Raw genomic sequence first — 22,635 nt, 5'->3', positions numbered from 1 at the left:
AAACATGGCAAAATCAGAGTCACTATGCTAGGCAAGGTAAGATGAACAATCAACATAATCAGCATATCAATGTCTCAAACAAATATAGCAATGAAGCATGGGAAAAAATCACCACAATCGGAATCCTCAATCAAGATAAACAATCATCATAATCAACATGTCAATGTCCCAAGTAAAAACAAACACCCAAGCATGCATCCAATGGTATCGGGAGCTCTCAATGTGTAATCAAGAAATAGGTACTCACTGATCGACTTATCAAACGCCACATTTGCTTCATCTTAAGTTCAAGCTTGACACTCTAGTGATCCCCAGCAGATTCGCCATTTTATGGACCCCGCATTTCGGCTCATGAGTTTCCCACTCGACAGCGAGCTTGATTTTTATTTGAAAAATGATTTATTATTTAAGAAAAATGACTTGGAGTCGCTACTTATTTTTGTTTTATTTTTAAAGGGTAAACAAAATAAGAAAGAAAACCCTAAGTGTGGCTCCTTATTTTGGAAAAGGTGGTCTGTGAAAAACCGGATTGGGTTCGGGGGTCAGGTTACTTATCGGGAAGGTACAGTAAAGACCGTATCACCCCTCTAAGTCCCTAAAGTCGGGTTTCTACTAATAAAATGAAGCTAACATGACAATCAATGAGAAAATCAATGGATACTCAAAACGATCATGCACATGTGAGAATCAATACATGTATATAGAGTGACCAGAGTGAGAATAGGTGCGTACCTGGGCAATGATTTATAAAGCGCTAAAAATGATTGCCTCCAACAAGATCGACCAGAACTTAGCAAAACACTTTTCTTCTTCCTTGACTTTCTCTCTAGAAAATGCTATGTTTTCTTTAGCTTGCTTCTCAAGAATATCTTCCCCAAGGTCTCCAAGATTCACCTCTCTGCAACTCCTCACAAAATCCCTCACCTCCAACCCCTCCCATCGTTCCCTCTGTTTTTCCCCTTAAACTCAGCCTAAGACCCTCTGTCCTCAGCCAAAAGCTGAATACCTCCTCCTCTTGCCTAAAGGAATCCTCTCAAAAAATCTCCTAACCTCTCTGAAAAGCACCCTTTCAACCAACCTTGTCCCTCTCTCATCTGCTCCTCCTCTGAAAAAATCAGCAACTAAATCACCACCCCCCTCCACTCATTAACGGTCTGTAGCTTATAGAATCCTCTTAACAGATGTCCAACCCTGATTTGTTCTTCAATTCCACTACTATGATTCTATAGCAGCCATCCACGAGCCGACAAGTGGCTCATTGAGAGGCCTCCGCCTGGTAAGAATGAGTTGTTGGGATATGACAAAAACCGAGCCCCATATGGGGGTCTACATGTATATTTGACTTAAAAAAATGTATCAAATTTCAATTATTTTTAAATAGGTATATGAATTTTGAATTTTATAAACTTGAATTCTTATTTTGTGGGTTTTTTTAAAATAAATATATGATAACACATTTAAAAAAAAAAATTATTATAGATAAAAGTTATTTTTAAAATATATTAAAAACATTAAAAATTTTAAGAATATTTTAGGTTACAAATATATTTTTGTTTTATAAAATATCATAAAACAACTTTTAAAAGATATTCTCATAAACTATATTTTAGAATTGTTTTTGAAAACATTTCCTAAACAAAACCTTAATTTTTTATTTCAAAACGCAGCGTTTTAAAATGATAAATGAAAAACACGTTCGTTTTTGCGTGGGAGGAGAGACTTCAAAACGCTGCGTTTTGGCTGCGACCGCAGAGACATCACAAAACGGTGCGTTTTGAATTTTCTCACCAGTTCCCTTTTTTATTCTCTCTCTAGGAGCTACCTCACAATGAGGCCTCAAATCGTGCTGTTTGGGGATTCGATCACAGAGCAATCATTCAGATCAGGTGGATGGGGTGCGGCTCTCGCCGACACCTACTCTCGCAAGGTTTTCCCGTAGTTTCTCCCTCTGTTTGGTTGCCGAGAAAAATAAAGTGAAAGACGTGAATTTGGAATTTTGTATCTTATGCTTTCTGTTTAATTGCTGAGAAAATGTGGGAAAGGAGAAGAAACAATGTTGCTTATCTACTTGATAGTGATTAATTTATTTTTATTTTTTGATTTTCTGCTTTTTGTGTAGGCTGATATAGTGTTGCGTGGATATGGTGGATACACCAGTAGACTGGCATTGTTCTTGTTACAATACCTTTTTCCTCTGGTAATGATTGACATCGTTTTTTTCCTTGTCTTCAAATCACTGCTCATAGTGTTCCTTTGTATATTTCAGTGTATACTTAAATTTCATTTCATTTATTGTAAGAAGCGAGTTTCTGTTTATTGTTGATGGGCATGGTTCCTTTTCATTGTTAAGGTGCTTCATTATGTATACAAAGTTAGATCGTGTGCCTCATGATGTAATGTTAGATCTTGTAGGAGAAACATATTAGGCGGAATCATAATTTTAGAACATCAATTTGGATGCCTAAAAAAATAATGGATTGATACTACTAAAATGAAAAACTGTGAAAGTGAAAATTAGTTCGTGCATCTATGACACCAAATAACTCATTTGAGAAAGATACCAGAACCATAATCAAGAACTTCAAATTACTACTTCACTATAATTTATGAGTGACAAGTGTGGTATGAATTGTTACAAAGTATGTATGTAAGTTTTTGTTTTCATTTTCCTTCATTATTACTATACATTGTGTAAATAAAAGTTTTTATACATGATTAGTCTTTCACATAACACCCATGGATGCTTTATGTTAATTGGTTCACCTTCCAATTGTTGTCCCAACTATTGACTAGTTGGTTTTCTGGGCTTGATCAAGGGTAGAGTTTGACTCTATATCCTTAAGACAAATTTTTCCTGCTCAAGTGCTTACAACACAAGTGATTGTCTCCCAGGATACAATGATCACTTTTTTTATGATAGTGGCACTCTAAATCACAAGAAATAGTGAATTACTTAGTGATTTATTCTCTTTTAAATACAAAAAAAAATTATTAGAAAAAAGAAAAGACTAAACCTGAAGCTAAGAAAGACTTGAAAGTTTAAGAGACTAGAAAGGAGAAAGAGTGGAGAGAATGAATGAAAGAGAGAGTGAATCCCAAAAAGACAAGGAGGGGACCTTATAGATTTTGTTGATGACTATTAGAAGAGATGTCTTTAAGACACTAGACATATCCCTTAAAGGGTTGTGTCTTAAGACACCAAACACATTCCTTGAAAGAGGTTGTGTTTTTAAAACACTAGACACATCCTTTGAAACAAGTTGTATCTGTTACGAAACGACATGTCTTCCAAGGGAAAAATAAATATGTCCTAATTTTCACCTATATATAAATTCCAACAATCCCCCACATGAATGGAAATTGACTTGGAAAAAGCAAATGACAAGTTAAACATTCTAGAAAGTACAACTTGGAAAGTAATTACATCAAGATAGGTAGCTTGTGACTTTGAACCTTCCTTAGTGAAATACTATCAAATTTACTTAGCTGATCAATGAACCTGATGTCTTGAATTGTTCAATTGTTGATGTAAATAAAGACTATAATATCCACACAATTCCCTTCCGAATCACCATTGATTCTCATGTTTGTGCTCATTTTGGCCTTGAACAAATCCTGGTTTTATGAGTGCTATAGAGAATTTCAGCCTTAAAATTCTCATAGAAACGACCCCATTTCACACCCACATAGGTGATTCCTATTAAGAGTATCCTATCATATCCCACTTGTTTTCCAAGCTATAAGACTCATTAAAAAGCAAAGCTTAACCTAGTTCACTCTGTAGAAAACACTAATTCATTGTAGGAATAGGTAAGAGAGATTATCTCTTTACTGTTTCTTTTAGTCATTCATAACTTAGTTGTCCCTTTGAACCTAGATGTTGGGATCTCTAGTTAACTAGGTTGGGTTACCATTATGAAGACTTTTTTATCATAGGCTTTAATCCCATTCCTCTCGATGAGTAGTTAACTTGGTCTCTTGACAAACCTTTAGTAAGAGGATCCGCAAGGTTGTCCTTTGATTTGATGTAATCAATGTAAATCACTCCATTTGAAAGTAACTATCTTATTATATTGTGTCTTCGACGTATATGTTGAGATTTCCCATTATATATGCTATATTGTGCTCTTCCAATAGCGGATTGATTATCACAATGTATGCTTATTATAGGCATAAGTTTTTGCTAACATAGTATATCCTCTAGAAAATTGCGAAGACATTCTGCTTTTCTCCTGCTTTATTTGGAGCTATAAATTTAGATTCCATTATGGATCAAGCAATACATGTTTGTTTTGAGGACTTCCATGATGTAACTCCTTTTGCTATTGTAAATATCTATCCACTAGTGGGTTTTGTGTCCTTTGTATAAGATATCTAGTTTGCATCACTAAACCTCCTTCAAGTACAACTGGCTATCTTATGTACTGCAATCCATAATTTAGACTGTATCTTAGGTATTTAAGAACCTTGATTATTGCCTTCCAATGATCTTTTCTTGGATTGTTTGTAAATCTACTCAATTTGTTATCATGCTATGTTTGGTTGTGTACAGTTCACGACTTACATTAAACTGCCAATTAGATGAGAATACTCTAATTAAGATATGGTTTGATTAGTATTTTTAGCAAGTGTAGATTTACATTTATTGGAATCTTTACTGGACTATCTTCATATTTATTAAACTTTCTAAGTATTGCTCAATGTAGTGTGATTGAGAAAATACTAGTCCATCAGACGTCTTAGAGATTTTAACTCCTAATATGATGTTTGCTATACCCATATCTTTCATATCAAAATGTTTGGTTAACATTTTCTTGGTAGCTCTAATGATATCATTATTACTTCCGAAAATTATCATATCATCCACGTACAAACATACTATTATGTGGGAAAACGTGAATTATGGTTGTAAATTAATGGCTTGTGTTTTGCTATGTATAGTAATTATGCTAGTTTAGGAGAGTTTGTTTGTAACAGCCAGAATTCCTAGAATTAGGTTAATTTAGTTAGTTTCCTATTTCGTTTATCCCATAAATCATGGGATTTGATATAGCCTAGTCATTCGTTTCCTTTTCTATAGCTAAGACTTTTCTGTATAAAGCTAGTATAGTTTTCTGAGAAGGAAGTAGAATAAAATTATTCCACAATTCTGCTCTCTCAATTTACGTCATGGTATCAGAGCTGAATTAGGATCCTTGGAAGTTATTTTGTTTCAGCCTTCATTGCTGAATACAGTGCCCAATTTTTCTTCTGTTTTTGAAACTCAAAACCGAGCATTTGTTTCCTTTCCTGGAATTTTCATTTTCTTCTTGGCCTTCATTGCCATTCATTTGCCTTTTTTTTGCCTTCATTGTCAATCTGATCTCTTGGCCTTCAACGTTGTCTATTGTTGACCCACGTGCTTTGCCTGAATCACCTAGAAATTGCCGTTTTTTTTTTTAAAAAAAAAAAAATGTCAGAGATTTCAGAAATAACCACTACAGTCCAATCAGAGGAGATTATTCGAACCCAACATTCCGGAGAATTGCAGAATATCCAGGCTGCATATAGGCTGGATGGAAAAAATTATCTGAAATGGTCCTAACTTGTTCGCACCGTGTTGAAAGGGAAAGGGAAGATCAGCCATCTCATGGGTACAGGGCCGAAACTAGGAGATCCTCATTTTGAAGCATGGGATGAAGAAGACTCCATGATTATGGCATGGTTGTGGAATTCTATGATTCCTGAAATCAGTGACACATGCATGTTCCTAGCTACTGCCAAGGACATTTGGGATGCAATCCAACAGACGTACTCTAAGGCGAGAGATGCGGCCCAAGTATACGAGGTCAAGGTGAAAACTGTTGCTGCTAAACAGGGAGATAAAACTGTTACTGAGTATGCTAATCAATTGAAATCTTTATGGCAAGAACTTGATCATTACAGGGTAATAAAGATCAAGTGTCCCGAAGATGCTGCTATTCTCAAGGATTTCATAGAACAAGATCGAGTCTATGATTTTCTTGTTGGACTCAATCCAGAATTTGACCAAGTGCGAATCCAGATTCTTGGCAAGCAAGAAGTTCCGTGCTTTAATGAGGTGGTGGCATTAATTTGAGGAGAGGAAAGCAGAAGATGCCTGATGCTTAATCCACAGAACACGGACAGCTCGGCTATGGTGGCTGGCAGTGGTAACAATTCAGCCACAAATATGGAAAGAGTACTAGTTTCTGGCAATGGAAGATCTAGTCAACCAAAGACTCAAAATCGTGACTACAAGGACAACTTATGGTGCACTTATTGTAAGAAGGCACGCCATACGCGTGAGCGGTGCTGGAAACTACATGGAAAACCACCAAGTCGAGAGTGGGGACAGAAGGGAGAACAACCAAGTAATAATGGTCAGACCCATGTTACAACAGTACAACAGAATGGAGCAACACTGCAAGAGATAGGCAGTCTTAATCAAGAAGAAGTTGAGAGGGTGGGGTCTCTTATTTGCAACCTTGACAAACCAGCAGGTACTGGTTCATTGGCGTATTCAGGTAAGTTTCCATTCTCTATCGGATTAAATGTCTCGGATATAACCTTTGCCAACTCCTGGGTCATTGACTCAGGTGCTACCGACCATATGACTCATTCACCAAACATTTTTTCCACATATTTCCCATGTTCAAGCAGTAGAAAAATAGCCACAACCGATGGCTCCTTGACCACTGTAGCAGGTATAGGAGATGTCAAAATAAGCCCATCACTGATGTTAAAAAATGTTCTTCATGTCCCTAGGTTAACCACGAACCTCATTTCTATCCAAAAACTCACTCAAGATTTACATTGCAATGTGGTTTTTTATCATAGTCATTGTGTATTTCAGGACGAGGATTCGGGGAGGATGATTGGACATGCTAGAGAACGGGATGGACTCTACTATCTCAAAGCACCAAGTCAATCAAACATTACCAAAGGCAAATCATCTCATTCTTGTCTCAGAAGTTTTTTCATTCAATAAAGAAAAAGTTTGGCTTCATCATCGCCGACTTGGACATCCATCATTTAGGGTTACTAAAATTCTGTTTCCTTCCTTATTTAAAGGTCTAGACGTCGAACATTTTCATTGTGAAGTGTGTGAACTTGCTAAACACAAACGTGTGTCTTTTCCAGTTAGCAATAAAAGAAGTTCTATTCCTTTTTATCTCATACACAGTGACATTTGGGGTCCTTCTCCTATTCCTAACATTACTGGGGCTAAATGGTTTGTTTCATTCATTGATGATTGTACTCGAGTCACTTGGATTTTTTTGCTCAAACATAAATTTGATGTCAGTACTGTCCTTCCAAATTTTTGTTCTATGATTAAGACTCAATTTGGAGTCAATATCAAAAGATTTAGGTCGGATAATGCTAAGGATTATTTCAATCAAGTCCTAACTCCATACTTTCAGAGGGAAGGAATCATACATGAGTCATCTTGTGTTAACACTCCACAGCAAAACGGAGTGGCAGAAAGAAAAAACGGTCACCTTCTTGACTCAACCCGATCCTTCATGTTTCAGAAAAATGTGCCTAAATCCTTTTGGGGAGAAGCAGTTCTTACAGCTGCTCATCTCATAAATAGATTGCCTTCTAGGATCTTGGGATTCAAAAGTCCAATGGACATACTTTCAACATTCTATCCAAACCTACACACTACAAACAATCTTGTTCCTAGGATATTTGGGTGTGTGGCATTTGTCCATGTTCATAATCAAAACAGGGGGAAGTTAGATCCACGGGCATTAAAATGTGTTTTTTTGGGTTATTCTTCAACTCAGAAAGGGTATAAGTGTTACCATCCTCCATCAAAAAGATTCTATGTCTCGGTAGATGTTACTTTCCATGAACAAGAATCTTATTTCACTATTCCTTATCTTCAGGGGGAGAATTCGGTAATGGAAGATAAGGATAGGGGGGATTTTTTATTCCTTGATCTGCCATCACTTCCCTTGTCAAAACAATCTCGTCCCACTAATCCTTTGATTGAAACCTTACCTAAATTGCCCGATCAGCCTGAACATGTGCCTGAAAATCCAAAATCTGCCCCTGAGAATGTGAGATTTGACAAAGTGTTTTCGAGGAAGAAGACAGTTGTCCCTGAATCTGTGCAAGTCCAAGACTTCAACCCAAATTCTGAGAATGAGGTAACAATTTCTAATCCTTCATTGCAATCTGAATTTCATGTGAACAATGATGACCAGGACCTCCCTATTGCTGTTAGGAAAGGGATTAGAGAATGCACAAATCGACCTCTATACCCTCTTACACACTTCCTATCCTTTAAAAAATTTTCACCAGCTCATAGAGCCTTCCTTGTTAGCCTAAACACTATTTCTATCCCTACCACCGTATCCGAGGCTTTGACCGATGAAAAATGGAAACAAGCTATGAATGTGGAGATGGAGGCATTAGAAAAAAACAAAACTTGGGAGTTGGTAAAATTGCCGACAGGAAAGAAACCCGTGGGGTGTAAATGGGTTTATACTGTGAAATACAGAGCAGATGGATCAATAGAAAGATACAAGGCTGGATTGATTACCAAGAAACTTTTGCTCCGGTCGCAAAGATGAACACTGTTAGAGTCTTGTTGTCATTAGCAGCTAATTACAATTGGGATTTGTAGCAATTTGATGTCAAGAATGCTTTTTTGCACGGAGAACTAGAGGAAGAAATTTATATGGAGGTCCCGCCAGGTTATGACAATAATTTAGCTGCTCAGACTGTATGTAAATTAAAAAAGGCCTTGTACGGACTTAAGCAATCACCACGAGCATGGTTTGGAAGATTCGCAAGAGCGATGATAACCATGGGATATAGGCAAAGTCAAGGAGATCATACGTTGTTCATTAAACACTCATCTTCGGGGAGACTCACAGCTCTCTTGGTGTATGTCGATGACATAATAGTGACAGGAAACGATGACAAGGAGAGACAGGTTCTAAATCAATGTTTGGCTAAGGAATTTGAAATCAAGGCATTAGGGAGGTTGAAATATTTTCTTGGTATTGAGGTGGCTCACTCTAAGCAAGGCATTTTTATCTCCCAACAGAAGTATGTTACAGATCTTCTCAAAGAAACTGGCAAGACCGCATGCAAACCAGCAAGTACTCCAATAGATCCGAATCTTAGACTCGGAGAGGCAGAAAATGATGCTACAGTAGATAAAGAAATGTATCAACGCTTGGTGGGAAGGCTCATTTATCTATCTCATACACGACCAGATATAACATATGCAGTGAGTGTTATTAGTCAATTCATGCATAGTCCAAAGGAAGCTCATCTGCAGGTAGCTTATCGAGTGTTACAATATCTCAAAGGGACACCAGATAAAGGTATTCTGTTCAAAAGGAATGGAGGGTTAGTACTTGAGGCATACACAGATGCTGACTATGCTGGCTCAATTATTGACAGAAGGTCAACTTCTGGATATTGCACCTTTCTTGGTGGAAATCTCGTGACATGGAGGAGTAAGAAACAGAATGTGGTAGCGCGGTCTAGTGCGGAGGCAGAATTCCGAGCAATGGCTCAGGGTGTGTGTGAACTACTATGGTTGAAGATCGTTTTAGAAGACTTAAAGATTAAATGGGATGGCCCAATGAGACTCTATTGTGATAATAAATCTGCAATCAGCATAGCTCACAACCCGGTACAACATGATCGAACGAAGCACATTGAAATTGACAGACACTTCATCAAAGAAAAGTTGGATAGTGGATTGATATGTACACCTTATGTGTCTACACATGATCAACTTGCCGATATACTTACCAAAGGGCTAAGTAGTTCAGTGTTTCAAAGCTTTGTATCCAAGCTGGGAATGGTGAATACCTATTCACCAGCTTGAGGGGGAGTGTGGGAAAACGTGAATTATGGTTGTAAATTAATGGCTTGTGTTTTGCTGTGTATAGTAATTATGCTAGTTTAGGAGAGTTTGTTTGTAACAGCCAGAATTCCTATAATTAGGTTAATTTAGTTAGTTTCCTATTTCGTTTATCCCATAAATCATGGGATTTGATATAGCCTAGTCATTCGTTTCCTTTTCTATAGCTAAGACTTTTCTGTATAAAGCTAGTATAGTTTTCTGAGAAGGAAGTAGAATAAAATTATTCCACAATTCTGCTCTCTCAATTTACGTCATATTACATAACCAATTGATGTGCTCTTAGCATAAACACATTTATCACATTCATTGATTTAAAGTCATTTGACATCATAATATTGTCAAATTTCTCATGTCATTGCTTTGTGCTTGCTTTAATCCATATAAAGATTTAACAAGCTTACATACCTTTTTCTCTCGTTTAGGAGCAATTAACCCTTCAGGTTGTTCCATATAGATCTCTTCTTGCAATTCACCATCAAATTCATCCATTTGATGAATTTCAAGATTATGTGATGCAACAATTGCAATCAACACTCTAATGGAAGTTATTCTTGTGATTGGTAAATATGTATAAAAAAAATCAAGGCCTTCTTTTTGTTTAAAACCTTTAGCTACGAGTCTAGCTTTATATTTATCAATTGATCCATCAACCTTCAATTTCCTTTCAAAGATTCATTTACAAGCTAAAGGCTTATTACCTAATGGAAGATCCACCAGTTCCCATGTGTGATTTTTCATGATGGATTCAATTTCATCATTAATAGCTTCTTTCCAAAATGGAGCTTCTGGAGTAGACATTGCTTCCTTAAATGTATGAGGTTCATTTTCTAACATATAAGTTAGATAATCAGGACCAAATGACTTAGATACTTTGACCCTTTTATTGTGTCTGAGTTCTTCAACATCTTGATGACTACTACTAGCATCATCATATGTTCTTTTTTGAGATCTTTTCTCTGGTGTACTTTTTCAAGGTGCTCTCAAAAAATGAGGCATTTCTTGACTCAATGATTGTATTTTTATGAATATCAAGAATGTCTGATTTATATACAAGGAACCAATATGCATTACTATTATTGGCATAACCAATAAAAACATAGTCAACTGTTTTAGGCCCTATCTTAACATTTTTAGGGTTAGGAACAACTACTTTTGCTAAACATCCCCACACTTTCAAATATTTATAAGATGATTTTCATTATTTCCATAATTCATGTGGAGTTACATCATTTTTCTTGTGTGGTATTTTGTTCAGAATATGGATTGCAGAAAGAATTGCTTCTCCTCAAACCAAAACTTATCAACATAGCATTCATCATTTCCTTTAATGTTCGGTCCTTGCATTTAGCAATACCATTTGATTGAGGTGAATGAGGAGCAGTGGTTTGATGAATAATATCATGTTCTAAACAAAACTCATCAAAAGGTGCTTCATATTCTCCACCTCTATCGTTTCTTATTATCTTTATCTTCTTGTTAAGTTGATTTTCAACCTTATTCTTATAGTGTTTAAACACTCCCAGGGCCTAATCTTTGCTTCTTAGCAAATATACATATCTGTATCTTGCGCAATCATCAATGAAAGTGATGAAAATATTTTTTCCCTCTTCTAATTTACACAAACTTTAAATCATAGATATCACTGTGAATTAATTCTAAAGGCTCAGTATTCCTTTCGATAGAATGAAAGGGTGCTTTATGTCACAAGCTGATTCAAATGAGCCTCCCCATGGGCTTATATAGAGTCAGGAAGCTTCTGGAGACTCCTAGAGTGGGAAGAGTGTGGAAGGTTCTAGAGAAGCCTGGAGGAATCCACACAATTTTACACTATGGTGGAAGGCATGAGAGGAGTCTAGGGCTTTCTAGATAATTCCAGAAGTCTCTTGTATATCCTTGTACATAGGCTTGTACCTAGAATGATGTAGGACATTCTAGAAGAGTCTTGAGTTGTAAGGAACCCTCCAAGGTTCCAGAGAGTTCCATTGGTGCCTATAAATAGGTAAGGGCCTCATTTGGCCAAGACACCAAGTAAGTGAGCTTCCAAGCACTTGTAAAGGTTTCCTTGAGTTAGTAAAAGCTTCCATTCTTTAAAGGGTTGCCTACTAAGCTTCCTAAGCTTTTGAGTCACGAGTGTTTTAGCCAAGCAAGCTAAGCATTGGGGGAGCAAGGCTGACTTAGCAAGATCAAGCGTCTTGACTTGCCTAAGTGCTGCACGAGCTTAGTGAACAACTAAGTTCGTGACATTTAGCTAGCTTAGCTTCTACACATGTCTTGCACTTATGATTAGGATCAATGTGAAAGTTAGGTAACAAATTTAAATTTCTTAATTTGCGCAAAGAATTAAAATTCACATGTCCTAATTTGTCATGTCATAAATTAAAAGACTCAAGCAAATAAGCAAAAGAACTAACTTTATTATCATTGAAATCTCATAGGATAGTCATTACATTTATCTTAAAAAGCCCATTTGTGAGATACCCTTTGCCCACATGCACCTCATTCTTGGTGAGTATAAAGTTATTGGATTCAAAAACCATTTTGAAGCCATTCTTACTCAATAATGAGTTAGACACTAAATTTTTTAGGATATCGGGCACATGCAATACATCATTGAGAGTGAGTTCCTTTCCTAAAGTCATCTTTAATATCAACTTTCCTATGCCTTCAATTTTAGAAGTAGTTGAATTACCCATGTATGGCTCCCTTCTATTTGAACATAAGAAGAGAACATCTTTCTATTTGAACATACATAATAAGTAGCTTCTGTGTCTATCGATCATTCCTTGGGGTTATCCCTTGTATTAGCTTCAAACACTATGGCAGAATGCATCATATCCGACACATCAGTTGCCGGCTTCTCTTCTTTGGTCATATGTACTTGATTTTTCTTGTCATGTCCTTTGGAGTGGCAATCCTTAGCTCAGTGGCATTGTTTGTTGTACACGTAACACTTTCCATTGAATTTTTTGAACTTGTCTTTCCTCTAATTAGGACCTTCACTAGAGACTTCCTTTTCTTGCCATTTTTTTGCTCTACCAAGTTTGCCTTGGACTCTATTGGAAGCTTTCTTGGTTTCTTGTTAGAAACTTGATTGTCTTCTTCAATCCTCAGTCTCACAATCAAGTCCTCAAGTCCCATTTCCTTGTGCTTATGCTTCAAGTAATCTTTCCAAGATGGTGGTAATTTTTCAATCATAGTTGCAACTTGGAAAGACTCGTTCAACACCATCTTTTTTGCATGTATCTCATGCAGAATGATTTGTAGTTCTGGACTTGACTCATAACTACCTTAGAGTCTATCATTTTGAGTTCTAGAAATCTGTTGACTACAAATTTCTTCAAGCCAACATCCTTTGTCTTGTATTTTTTCTCCAAGGACTCCCATAGTTCCTTAGCAGTTCTTATTGGATTATACACATTGTATAATGTGTTGTCCAAACTATTGAGGATGTAGTTCTTGCACAAGAAGTCAGAATGATTCCAAGTTTCCATGGTTGCTTGCACTTGTTTATCAATTTCACCCTCCTTTAAAAGAAGGGCATCCTCATATAGGACTGAGCAAGATTCAAAGTTGTAAGCTAGAACAATATTTTTTGTTGCCACCTCTTGAAGTCCATCCTATTGAAACCATGTGCAGCAACATGAGGTGTAAAAGAAGTAGAAGCCATCTTCACTAAAAATTAATTGTAATAAAATTAGCTACAAAAGAAAATTTGTCGAAAGTTCGTTGTCCCAACAATTGACTAGATAGTCTTTTGGGATTGATCAAAGGTAGAGTTTGACCCTATGTCCTTAAGACAAATTTCACCTTGCTCAGGTGCTTATAGTACAGGTGGTTGTCTTCTAGGATACAATGATAACTTTCTTGTGATGGTAGCATTCCAAATCACAAGAAATAGCAAATCACTTGGCGATTTGTACTCTCTTGAATGACAAAAAAATTTAGTAGAAAAAAGAAAATACAAAACTTAAAACTAAGGACTTGAAAATTTAAAAGACTAGAAAGGAGAAAGAGTAGAGAGAATGGATGAATGAGAGAGTAAATCCCAAATAGGCCGGGGGTGGGCTGGGGGGGGGGGGCGCGTTGGGCACTTATTTATAGATTTTGTTGGTGACTATTAGAATAGCTATGTCTTTAAGACACTAGATACATCTATTAAAAACACATCCTTTGGAAGAGGTTGTCTTTAAAACACTAGACACATCCTTTGAAACAAGTTGTATCTATTAATAAACAACATGCCTTCCAAGAGAAAAATAAATGTCCTAATTTTCATTCACTTATATATAAATTCCAAAGCCAATCATTTCATTATGCTCTTTTAATGGGATAAATCTAGTATTTAATTGTAAATATAATCATGCATAGTCGCATACCATAGGAAAATGCTAATATACTGAGAAGTGGGGAGATATTTTGGCGTTATGCTGATGTGAAGTGAATTGACTGTTTGCATAACAAGGTTAGGCCCCCTGGATATGTTACTTGAAGATTACATTATTTTGTTGGATGGGAGTGGTGAGGGCGGATGCCAATATAGAATTGGAAAAGATTTTAATTTTGGATTGGCTTTGTGATAAATATATTCGGCAATTGAATACAATGATGTTACAATGTCGAGATGATGAATAAGTAAAAAAAACTGGAATGATAAGCTAGAAATGGGAGCATTTGAAAAACTAGATACCTGATATAGTTAGGCAGTTTTAAATTGATATGGATTTAGCATGTACACAACTGTGCTGTTACATGTCTTGTCCTATTACATTATATGTTGGGTTGGATGATCTCGAAGAAAGGGATGTTCTTAGTCAAATCCTATTATGTGTCTTTGTGGTCTCATGAAGTGACATCCTTCCAAGTAAGAATATTTGGATCCCGAGGGCAACATCTAAGGTCAGTTTGTTTGTGTGGAAGGCAGCACGGCAGAAGATTCTGACAATCAACTAGCTTATGAAGAGAGAGTCTGGAGTCTGGTTAATTGGTGCTGTCTATGCAAACATGGTGAAACATATGTGGAGCACATCCTCATCCACTGTCATTGGGCTTCTAATAATTCATTGGCTGTGTAAAAATCTTCTATGAGATATTTTCTCATAAGGGACAAAAATTAAACTTTTAAGGGTGGACTTTTACTCTAAACAGATCTGTTTGCATAAGGAGAAAAAAGTAACTCTTGGATCTTTGGAAACTTGAGATAGTCAAGAAATCTCTTTACATAAGCCTTCAAACCAAAGAAGCTAGACACTTGAAAGATAGTCTAGAAGCTGTTCATCAAGCTTTCAAATTGAAGAAGCCAGAGACCCAAAAGATAATCCAAAGAGCTCTTCTTGACCCAGTCATACCTCTTTCAAACAAACTAGTTTCTGGGATAAATTTTATTAGCAGTTATTCTACCAGGGAGTTTAATTTCATGTTTCTGTCATAAGAGCATATGCTTGTATTTAATTCAGGTATAGCATTTTATATATATAATGTATTGAGTATTGCTTATATAAGGGGACATCTAAGTTTGCTGTAGAAAGATTTGACCAATCTCCTGGTTTGCCTGGCATTTTAGTGACAATGTATTTCATCTTTGTGTAACTCTTCAGTCTGAGCAGTTTTGTTTATATGACTTCTTTTCAGGGCTCTACAAAACCTCCTGTTGCAACAACAGTTTTCTTTGGGGCAAATGATGCAGCTCTTGCAGGGAGGACCAGTGAACGGCAGCATGTTCCTGTTGAAGAGTACAAGGAAAATCTCAGGAGAATAGTCCATCATTTGAAGGTTCAAATCCCACATTTCGTATGCTTATTGTATGCTAGATGCTATATGTTGAAATTCTCATGTCTAATATATGGTTTCAGTATTTCAAATTCCACATTTCACATGTTTGTTGCATGCTCAGATGCCCTTGGGTCCTGGCCCAAGTGAAGTGGCAAGGGGTTTGGATAGAAGTGTGAGAGGTTAGAAGTTTGATTCCCAAACACAGGAAAAAAAATCCTATCAAAAGAAAAAAAGAAAATTGCTCATTGTATGCTAGTTGCTATATGTTGGACTTCTTATGTCTAATAAGTGTATTTGGCCTGCCAAGCTTTTTCATTGACCACTCAGTTAATGTTTTTCCACTAATTTAAGAGAAATAACACACAAAAGCACAGGTTGCTCGATGGAACCTGCTGAAAAGGCCTGAAAATGAATTAGGGATTTCAGGACTCACTCACCGTGAAGAATTTTCTGGTGTTTTAACATTCAAGGACCAGCAATTGGTTGAATTATTTGGAGAGATTATATGTTGGATATTTCTCATCCTTCATCATTGACACCTTTGTTGAGTAGTTCAGGGATGCGTATAGATTTGGCAAGCACCTTCTTCTCTTTCAAGGAAAATGGAGGTGGATAATGATTGCTCCTACTAAATGTGTAAATCTTCCATTCCTTTGTGGGGTTGGGTCAGCAGTGTGAACCAAGGGCACCTAGCACTGGCTCTAAAAGGCGCCTCTTGAGCCTGTGCCAGCCTGATAGACATAACAAAAAATTGATAAAAGTCAATAAAACTAATGTTAATTGGACATATCTAGAATTGTTATATAAATCAAAATGTATATGAAATAATCATCAGCTCCATTTCTCACTGTCTAGAAACACTGATTGCAGGAGTGCTCTTCCACCATGCTTGTAGTGCTTGTAACTCCACCACCTGTTGATGAAGAAGGGCGTATGCAATATGCAAAGTATGATACTTTCTTCTTTATTTCAGTTGATTTTGTTTAGAATGAGGGGCAGCTGCAGGCGGAATCCATTTCTGAATCCACTGAATAATTAGTTGGAAGAGAACATGGTTTTTATAATGGGTGGTATTAAGATATTGATATTATAAAATGATAAATGTTTTATTGAATTGTGGAACATAATGGTAAGAGATATAATAGTGGTTATTCTATTGTTCTCATTGTTACCAAGCAATTCTCCCTTGAAGAAAGCGAGCTAAGATAATTTACAAGAATGCATTCCTCCTCAAATTGCTTAGGGGTCTTACCCTGGACTTGGGGTTGGAGCTGTTCCCATAACCCTCAAATGGCTCCCTTCTCTACACTCTTGGGACCTTAAAACCTCCTATTTTCCAATAGAAATGATGGCCTAACTTTTAACATGTGTAGTGGTCGAAGGTATTATATTTTGACACAACCAATTGCCACTACCATCACTTCCTATGCCATGCCATTGCTTCCTATGATATCCACCTTGAGACACTGCAATCCCCTCCATCTTCATGCTACCAGCTCCACAATTGCAATGCCAGCACACAACCATCCCATTGTCACTGCCAACTTTGCCACCTTGCCTCCACCCACTCCTGGCGTCAGCCTCTCCATGTTGACTTCACCCCTGCCTCTCCTCCATCTTGGCCCTGCTGCAGTGGCCATTTCTAGCTGCAAGCACACCACCATTCAAACCTACAGGAACACCAGCACCTTCATGGCAACTCACCTTCACCATCATTGCCACCTCTATCATCACATTCACTAACACCCCCATTGGTAGTTTGCTGTCTTCTTCATGGCTGCATTTGACCCTTTTATTCAGTCACCTAAGATTTTAGAATATTTTCTGTCTTACAATGTGAATCTTATTGGAATTTGAACATCTAATTAAAGGAACAAGAACTTAGAGAACATGCATATGAATGCTGCTTTTCCATTAAAATATGGTTACTTTTACTTTGGAAATAAGCTCCTCATTTGGCCTAGCAGATCTTTGTATGGTGAGAAAGCAATGGAGCTGCCTGAAAGAACAAATGATATGGCTGGAGTTTATGCAAGGCAGTGTGTCGAGTTAGCTAGGGAACTGGGTCTTCCTTCCATCAACCTATGGTCCAAGATGCAGGAAACAGAGGGTTGGCAGAAAAAATTCCTCAGGTTAGTAGTGATGCATAAAGCCTTCGTCTTTCAGGGAAATTTTGTGGCATGCTGCTTAATTAATCTGATTTGAGTGTAAATTTGATCCATGATTTTCCTTCAAGAGGAAAAAAAATAAAAATGTAACTGAACAACTCAACTCAGCCAAACCATATCCCAATTTTTTTATTTTTATTTTTTATACCTTTTTATGCTTTTGACCTTTGTTGTATCAGACCATCTTGACAACTTTTCCGTATTTTCGTTACCATCTATCCTAAATTGCACTATTGACTGTTGGTATCAAATTAGAGTTCATTTAAAGAGAAATAAACAGGGGACTAATCCCAACTGAGTTTTGACAAGTGCCTGAGTGACCCGATTTCTGAAAACAAATGCCAAACCTAAACTACTATTATTGTTAACTGAACTTCCATTGATGTCTTTTCAAGTTTACCAGATATACAAAAATATCTTAAATTTTATTTACAATTATATTTTTTCCATTCACAGTGATGGGCTGCATCTGACAGCAGAAGGCAATGCAGTGGTCTACCAAGAAGTTGAAAGAGTGTTGAGGGAAGCATGGCTTCCGGCTTCAGAAATGCCAAATGATTTTCCTCACCATTCACTAATAGATTGGAAGCACCCTGAGAAAACTTTCCAGCAACAATGCATCTGATTTCTACATGGCCTTTTGGTAGAATTGATTCTTAAACCCCTTCATTCTCTTGAAGGGCCTTTTTGGGTTTCTCCAATTCTATTCCAGATTACTTCTCCAGGTGATTCTACTATTCAGACATATTGTGTTTTTCCTTGCATTGGGTTCATTTCTTATGGAACAATCACAACCCCTAGAGCTTTCCTCTGAGATTTTAATGAAAATGGTGCAAGTACTTGATATTTGGTATTTCCAGTTTGTGAAATATGCCCCATTTCTTTGGGTTCAGCTCCAAATTTTCTCTAATTAAGGCACATCTATCTCTATCTGAATGGTCTAAGATTGAAGAGACCAAAAACCCCATGTCATTTTTCCTTGGAAACAAACAAATTTAAATTTATTTTATTTAAATTATAATTAAGAACATTTGCTGCAGAATTAAAGGATAAGAAATTTCTTAACGTTACCTTGACCTGTGTAATTACCAGTAGTAATTGATATCTAATAAAATTAACATGTCTTAATTGTGTTTCTCTAATTAGAACCAACTCTTAATTGCTTACTAAATATTTCATTATACCAAACTCTCTTTCGGTTACAATCCTCCATTCCCTCTTTTAATCTCTATAAATTTTTGGATGTGCTGAAAGTTTATTGGATAATTTATCCTTTAAAAAAAAAAAAGGTTAAGCATTTAAAAATTTTAATTGATTTTTATTTAAAATTTGAGAAAATAATAATTTAAATTGGACAGTGAAGGAACAAAATTCATATATATAAAGTAAGAAAATAAATTAAAAATAAAAATGCTGATGGGCATGTGGGACAATGGAGAAAGCTGAAGTATTTAGAACTTTTTTCAATAGAGTAAGGGTAAAACGGTCATTTTGCATAGATAGCTAGCTCACTGTCTTCCGTCATTTTTACCACGTGTTGAAAAAGTTTGACATGCATTTTCAGGCCTCAACAGAGTCCAGGGGTCTCAACAAACCTCCTACTTCTGTCTTTGCCAGTTGGCGCAATCTAATTGGATGGTTATTTTGAATTTTGAATCGAAATTACTAACATACCCTAAAACAAAACATGAAGTACGAATGGATTCCAGAACATTCCAATGGGACGATGCCACGTGAGCGAGTTGTAATAACTTTACCAATCTGGTCAGGCTGATCCTCTGCGGTTTTCTGAGACCAGAGTCCTCCCTTTGACCAATTTTTACCAAAAATGGAAAATTTAATAAGGGCGCTGTCCTACTAGCCATGGCCTCCGACAGTGAGAACTTAAGGGTCACAAGAGTGGAGCAATCCCGACCATTGGATCAATCTCAATCAACGGCCAGGACGAGCCCACTATTAGTAAATGCTTTCCCATTCATACCTATTAAGGAACACAAAGCTGATAGCTCCAAAAAGACACACAAATTTTCTCTCTCTTTCCCGTGCTTTCTCTCATGGATTTTGATAGAAAGTACAAGGAAAATCTTGGCTCTCAGCCAATGTTATTGCCTGAGAATTACTTGAAATCTTACATGGGAGATGGTGCGTTTTCCTTAGAAGCCTGTTCATCAAAAGCTTTCTTCCAAGATTTCCACCATCTCGATCATCAATTTCCCACCAATGCGTCATCAAAGACCCTCCAATTCGGGGTCCAAACTGCTTGTTTGGATCCCTTCGACAGTTTCACATATGGGTCCGGCATGAATCTCGATGTTTACGAATTGAAGCCTTACGCAGAAAACGTTGGAGTGATGGAGAATTTTCAGAGCAATAATGGAGGAGGATACCTGTTGCACCATCATCAGAGAGCCGCTGCTGCAGATATGATGGGGCTGGACCGCGGCCGAGTGGCCTTCAACTGTCAAGAAATCAAGCCTGTAAACTTTGTTATACCAGATGAAGTGTGCATCGCGGCAGAGAATAGTTTATACAAGAAAATCAGCATGAGTACTGCTAAGAATGGAGCTTCGCCGGCGGCCAAAAAGACTTACAAAGGTAGAAAGAAAACCCATGTGGTTAAGGGGCAATGGACAATTGAAGAAGACAGGTAGACAAAAGATCTAACTCTACTTTATGGGTATATAAATCTTTTTTGCAAAATTTCTTCTGGGTTTTTGTTATAATTTTCTGTTTCTAATCATGTGCCCATGCATGGGTATGAAGACTGTTGATTCAACTGGTGGAACAGTACGGGGTTAGAAAATGGAGCCTCATTGCTCAGATGCTGAATGGGAGGATAGGGAAGCAGTGCAGGGAGAGATGGCACAATCACCTGAGGCCTAACATTAAGGTTTTTGGTTTTTTTCTTCCTTTGAATTATTTTTTATGTTCACACCATCTGTTGATGAAGTCATCAATTGATTAATTTCATCATATCCTGGGAGATACTCAGATGCATACACACAGACACAAGCACACAGAGATATGGTTTCCTTTGATGCCCCCAAGCCAATGGAGCCTGCCACTGAATCAAAAACCTTGTGTCCATTACCCAAATGCCTTGATTGCTTCGCTCATCTGTTGTTTGTTAGCCATCCAATACGTCCAAATTCAGTAGGTTAGAAAAAATTATGCCCCCATTTCACTAACATACGAGTCATGCATACATCATACATAAAACATATACACATGAATAAGATACTGATACCCTCTAATGGTACATAAAATACTAGGGTTTGAAATTATGCCTCATTTTCTGTCATTTTCTTGTGGTAGAAAGGCGAGTATATACCACCACCACCACCACCATCATCATCATCATTGAGCTGGATGTATAGTTGATATTACGTACATAAATAACATACAGACATATTTATATGTAAAAGATATGAGGATGCCAGTTCAATTGTTGTACATATGTTTGGTTTGCAGAAGGATATATGGAGTGAAGAGGAGGACAAGATTCTTATTCAAGCCCATGCAGAAATAGGAAACAAATGGGCGGAAATCGCAAAGAGGCTGCCTGGAAGAACTGAAAACTCCATAAAGAACCATTGGAATGCTACCAAAAGAAGGCAGCTCTCGAGGCGAAAATGCCGCTCAAAGTATCCAAGACAAAGCACCCTCCTGCAGAACTATATCAAGAGCCTCAACTTGGACTCAAGGACAGTGGATTACCAGAAAAACCCTACTGCAAATAACCCCATGGCAGCTAATAATACTGTCCTCAGACCACCCATGAACAGGCCAGAGATCTCAGACTTCTGCCCTGGCGACGGCGTAGTTCCGAATTTCGATTATGAGGAGGTCCCAGATTTCTCCTTTGATGCAAACATCTTTCAAGAGAACTGCAGTATCGACTCTCTCCTCAATGAGATGTCTAGTGCTCCTACTGGTGATGAGAAAGGGATTGAGATGGAGAATATGCCATTGGACATGGCTTCATTGTTGCAGTGCGAAGTGAAGAAGGAGATGGATTTGGTGGAGATAATTTCTCAAGTCAATCTCTGATCAAGTCCTTGGGAATTAAGCCTATAGATCATAATAATCCTGTGGGCAGAAAAGTTTTTTAATTTCTTTTAACCATCTTAGGCAGGCCTTTAGGGTTCATCAAAGTGAATATGTAAGATGTAGAACAAGGCAAATAAAAATTGTTGAAACTGATCATTAGAAATGCTTTGACTTGTGCTTTCATCTTTTGTATGAAACAACTTGAACTAATCATAGATAGATGTTGTTATATTATTAATTTTTCTTTAAAAGCTTATTATATATGTATGTATGCATAAGTATGTATGTATCTACGTACATTTATATGTATACGTATAGGTAAGTGAATGACATGGGCCATATATTTTTTATTGTAACAGGATTTTCAAACTACAAATATTTGAATTAGGATTAGTACGTACAATTAAGTTAAAGTTGTATTTATTGGACTTTAATTGAATTTAAAGGGTGTTTAATTCCTTTTTTTTTTTTCAAAGGAATAAATGTGGTATTTTATGGTACTACTAAATTAATACATAGAGCAGAAACGGTATGGTATGATTGTACTGATATTAAGGCTTGTTTGAAGTAGGTTACTAGAACCATCTTGTCTTTGCCAAAAGGATCTTAAGAGGATTATATATATATCTATATCAAAGACCAAACACCCAAAATGAAATTGAAAACACTATCAAGGTGTGATGTAAAACATTGGAATAGGGGAGAAAATTTTTTACGCTATATAAGAATGAGTTTCTCTTAACCATGTATATG

General features: G+C 36.9%; 3 protein-coding genes across 3 annotated transcripts; all 3 read left to right on the top strand.

Annotated features, from left to right (window-relative positions):
* Window positions 1-1,808: 1,808 nt before the first annotated feature.
* Window positions 1,809-18,701, top strand: LOC117905177 (GDSL esterase/lipase At5g62930). The gene is made up of 6 exons (XM_034818113.1): window positions 1,809-1,927; window positions 2,120-2,197; window positions 15,524-15,664; window positions 16,535-16,611; window positions 17,632-17,796; window positions 18,289-18,701. The coding sequence occupies exons 1-6, from the start codon at window positions 1,829-1,831 to the stop codon at window positions 18,455-18,457; spliced, it is 729 nt and encodes a 242-aa protein (XP_034674004.1). The 5' UTR covers window positions 1,809-1,828; the 3' UTR covers window positions 18,458-18,701.
* Window positions 5,945-6,948, top strand: LOC117905178. Its single transcript, XM_034818114.1, has 2 exons — window positions 5,945-6,524; window positions 6,854-6,948. Exons 1-2 carry the CDS (start codon window positions 6,122-6,124, stop codon window positions 6,886-6,888), a joined length of 438 nt encoding a protein of 145 aa, XP_034674005.1. The 5' UTR covers window positions 5,945-6,121; the 3' UTR covers window positions 6,889-6,948.
* Window positions 18,702-19,886: 1,185 nt separating the features above from the next.
* LOC117904074 (transcription factor MYB98-like) lies at window positions 19,887-21,963 on the top strand. The gene is made up of 3 exons (XM_034816596.1): window positions 19,887-20,479; window positions 20,596-20,722; window positions 21,304-21,963. The coding sequence occupies exons 1-3, from the start codon at window positions 19,887-19,889 to the stop codon at window positions 21,880-21,882; spliced, it is 1,299 nt and encodes a 432-aa protein (XP_034672487.1). The 3' UTR covers window positions 21,883-21,963.
* The last annotated feature ends 672 nt before the right edge of the window (window positions 21,964-22,635 follow it).

Source organism: Vitis riparia, chromosome 17 (genome assembly GCF_004353265.1).
Source record: "Vitis riparia cultivar Riparia Gloire de Montpellier isolate 1030 chromosome 17, EGFV_Vit.rip_1.0, whole genome shotgun sequence".
Classification (NCBI taxonomy): Eukaryota; Viridiplantae; Streptophyta; class Magnoliopsida; order Vitales; family Vitaceae; genus Vitis; species Vitis riparia.
Note: the sequence above shows the minus strand (reverse complement) of the source record. Positions and strands in the feature narration are given on the sequence as shown.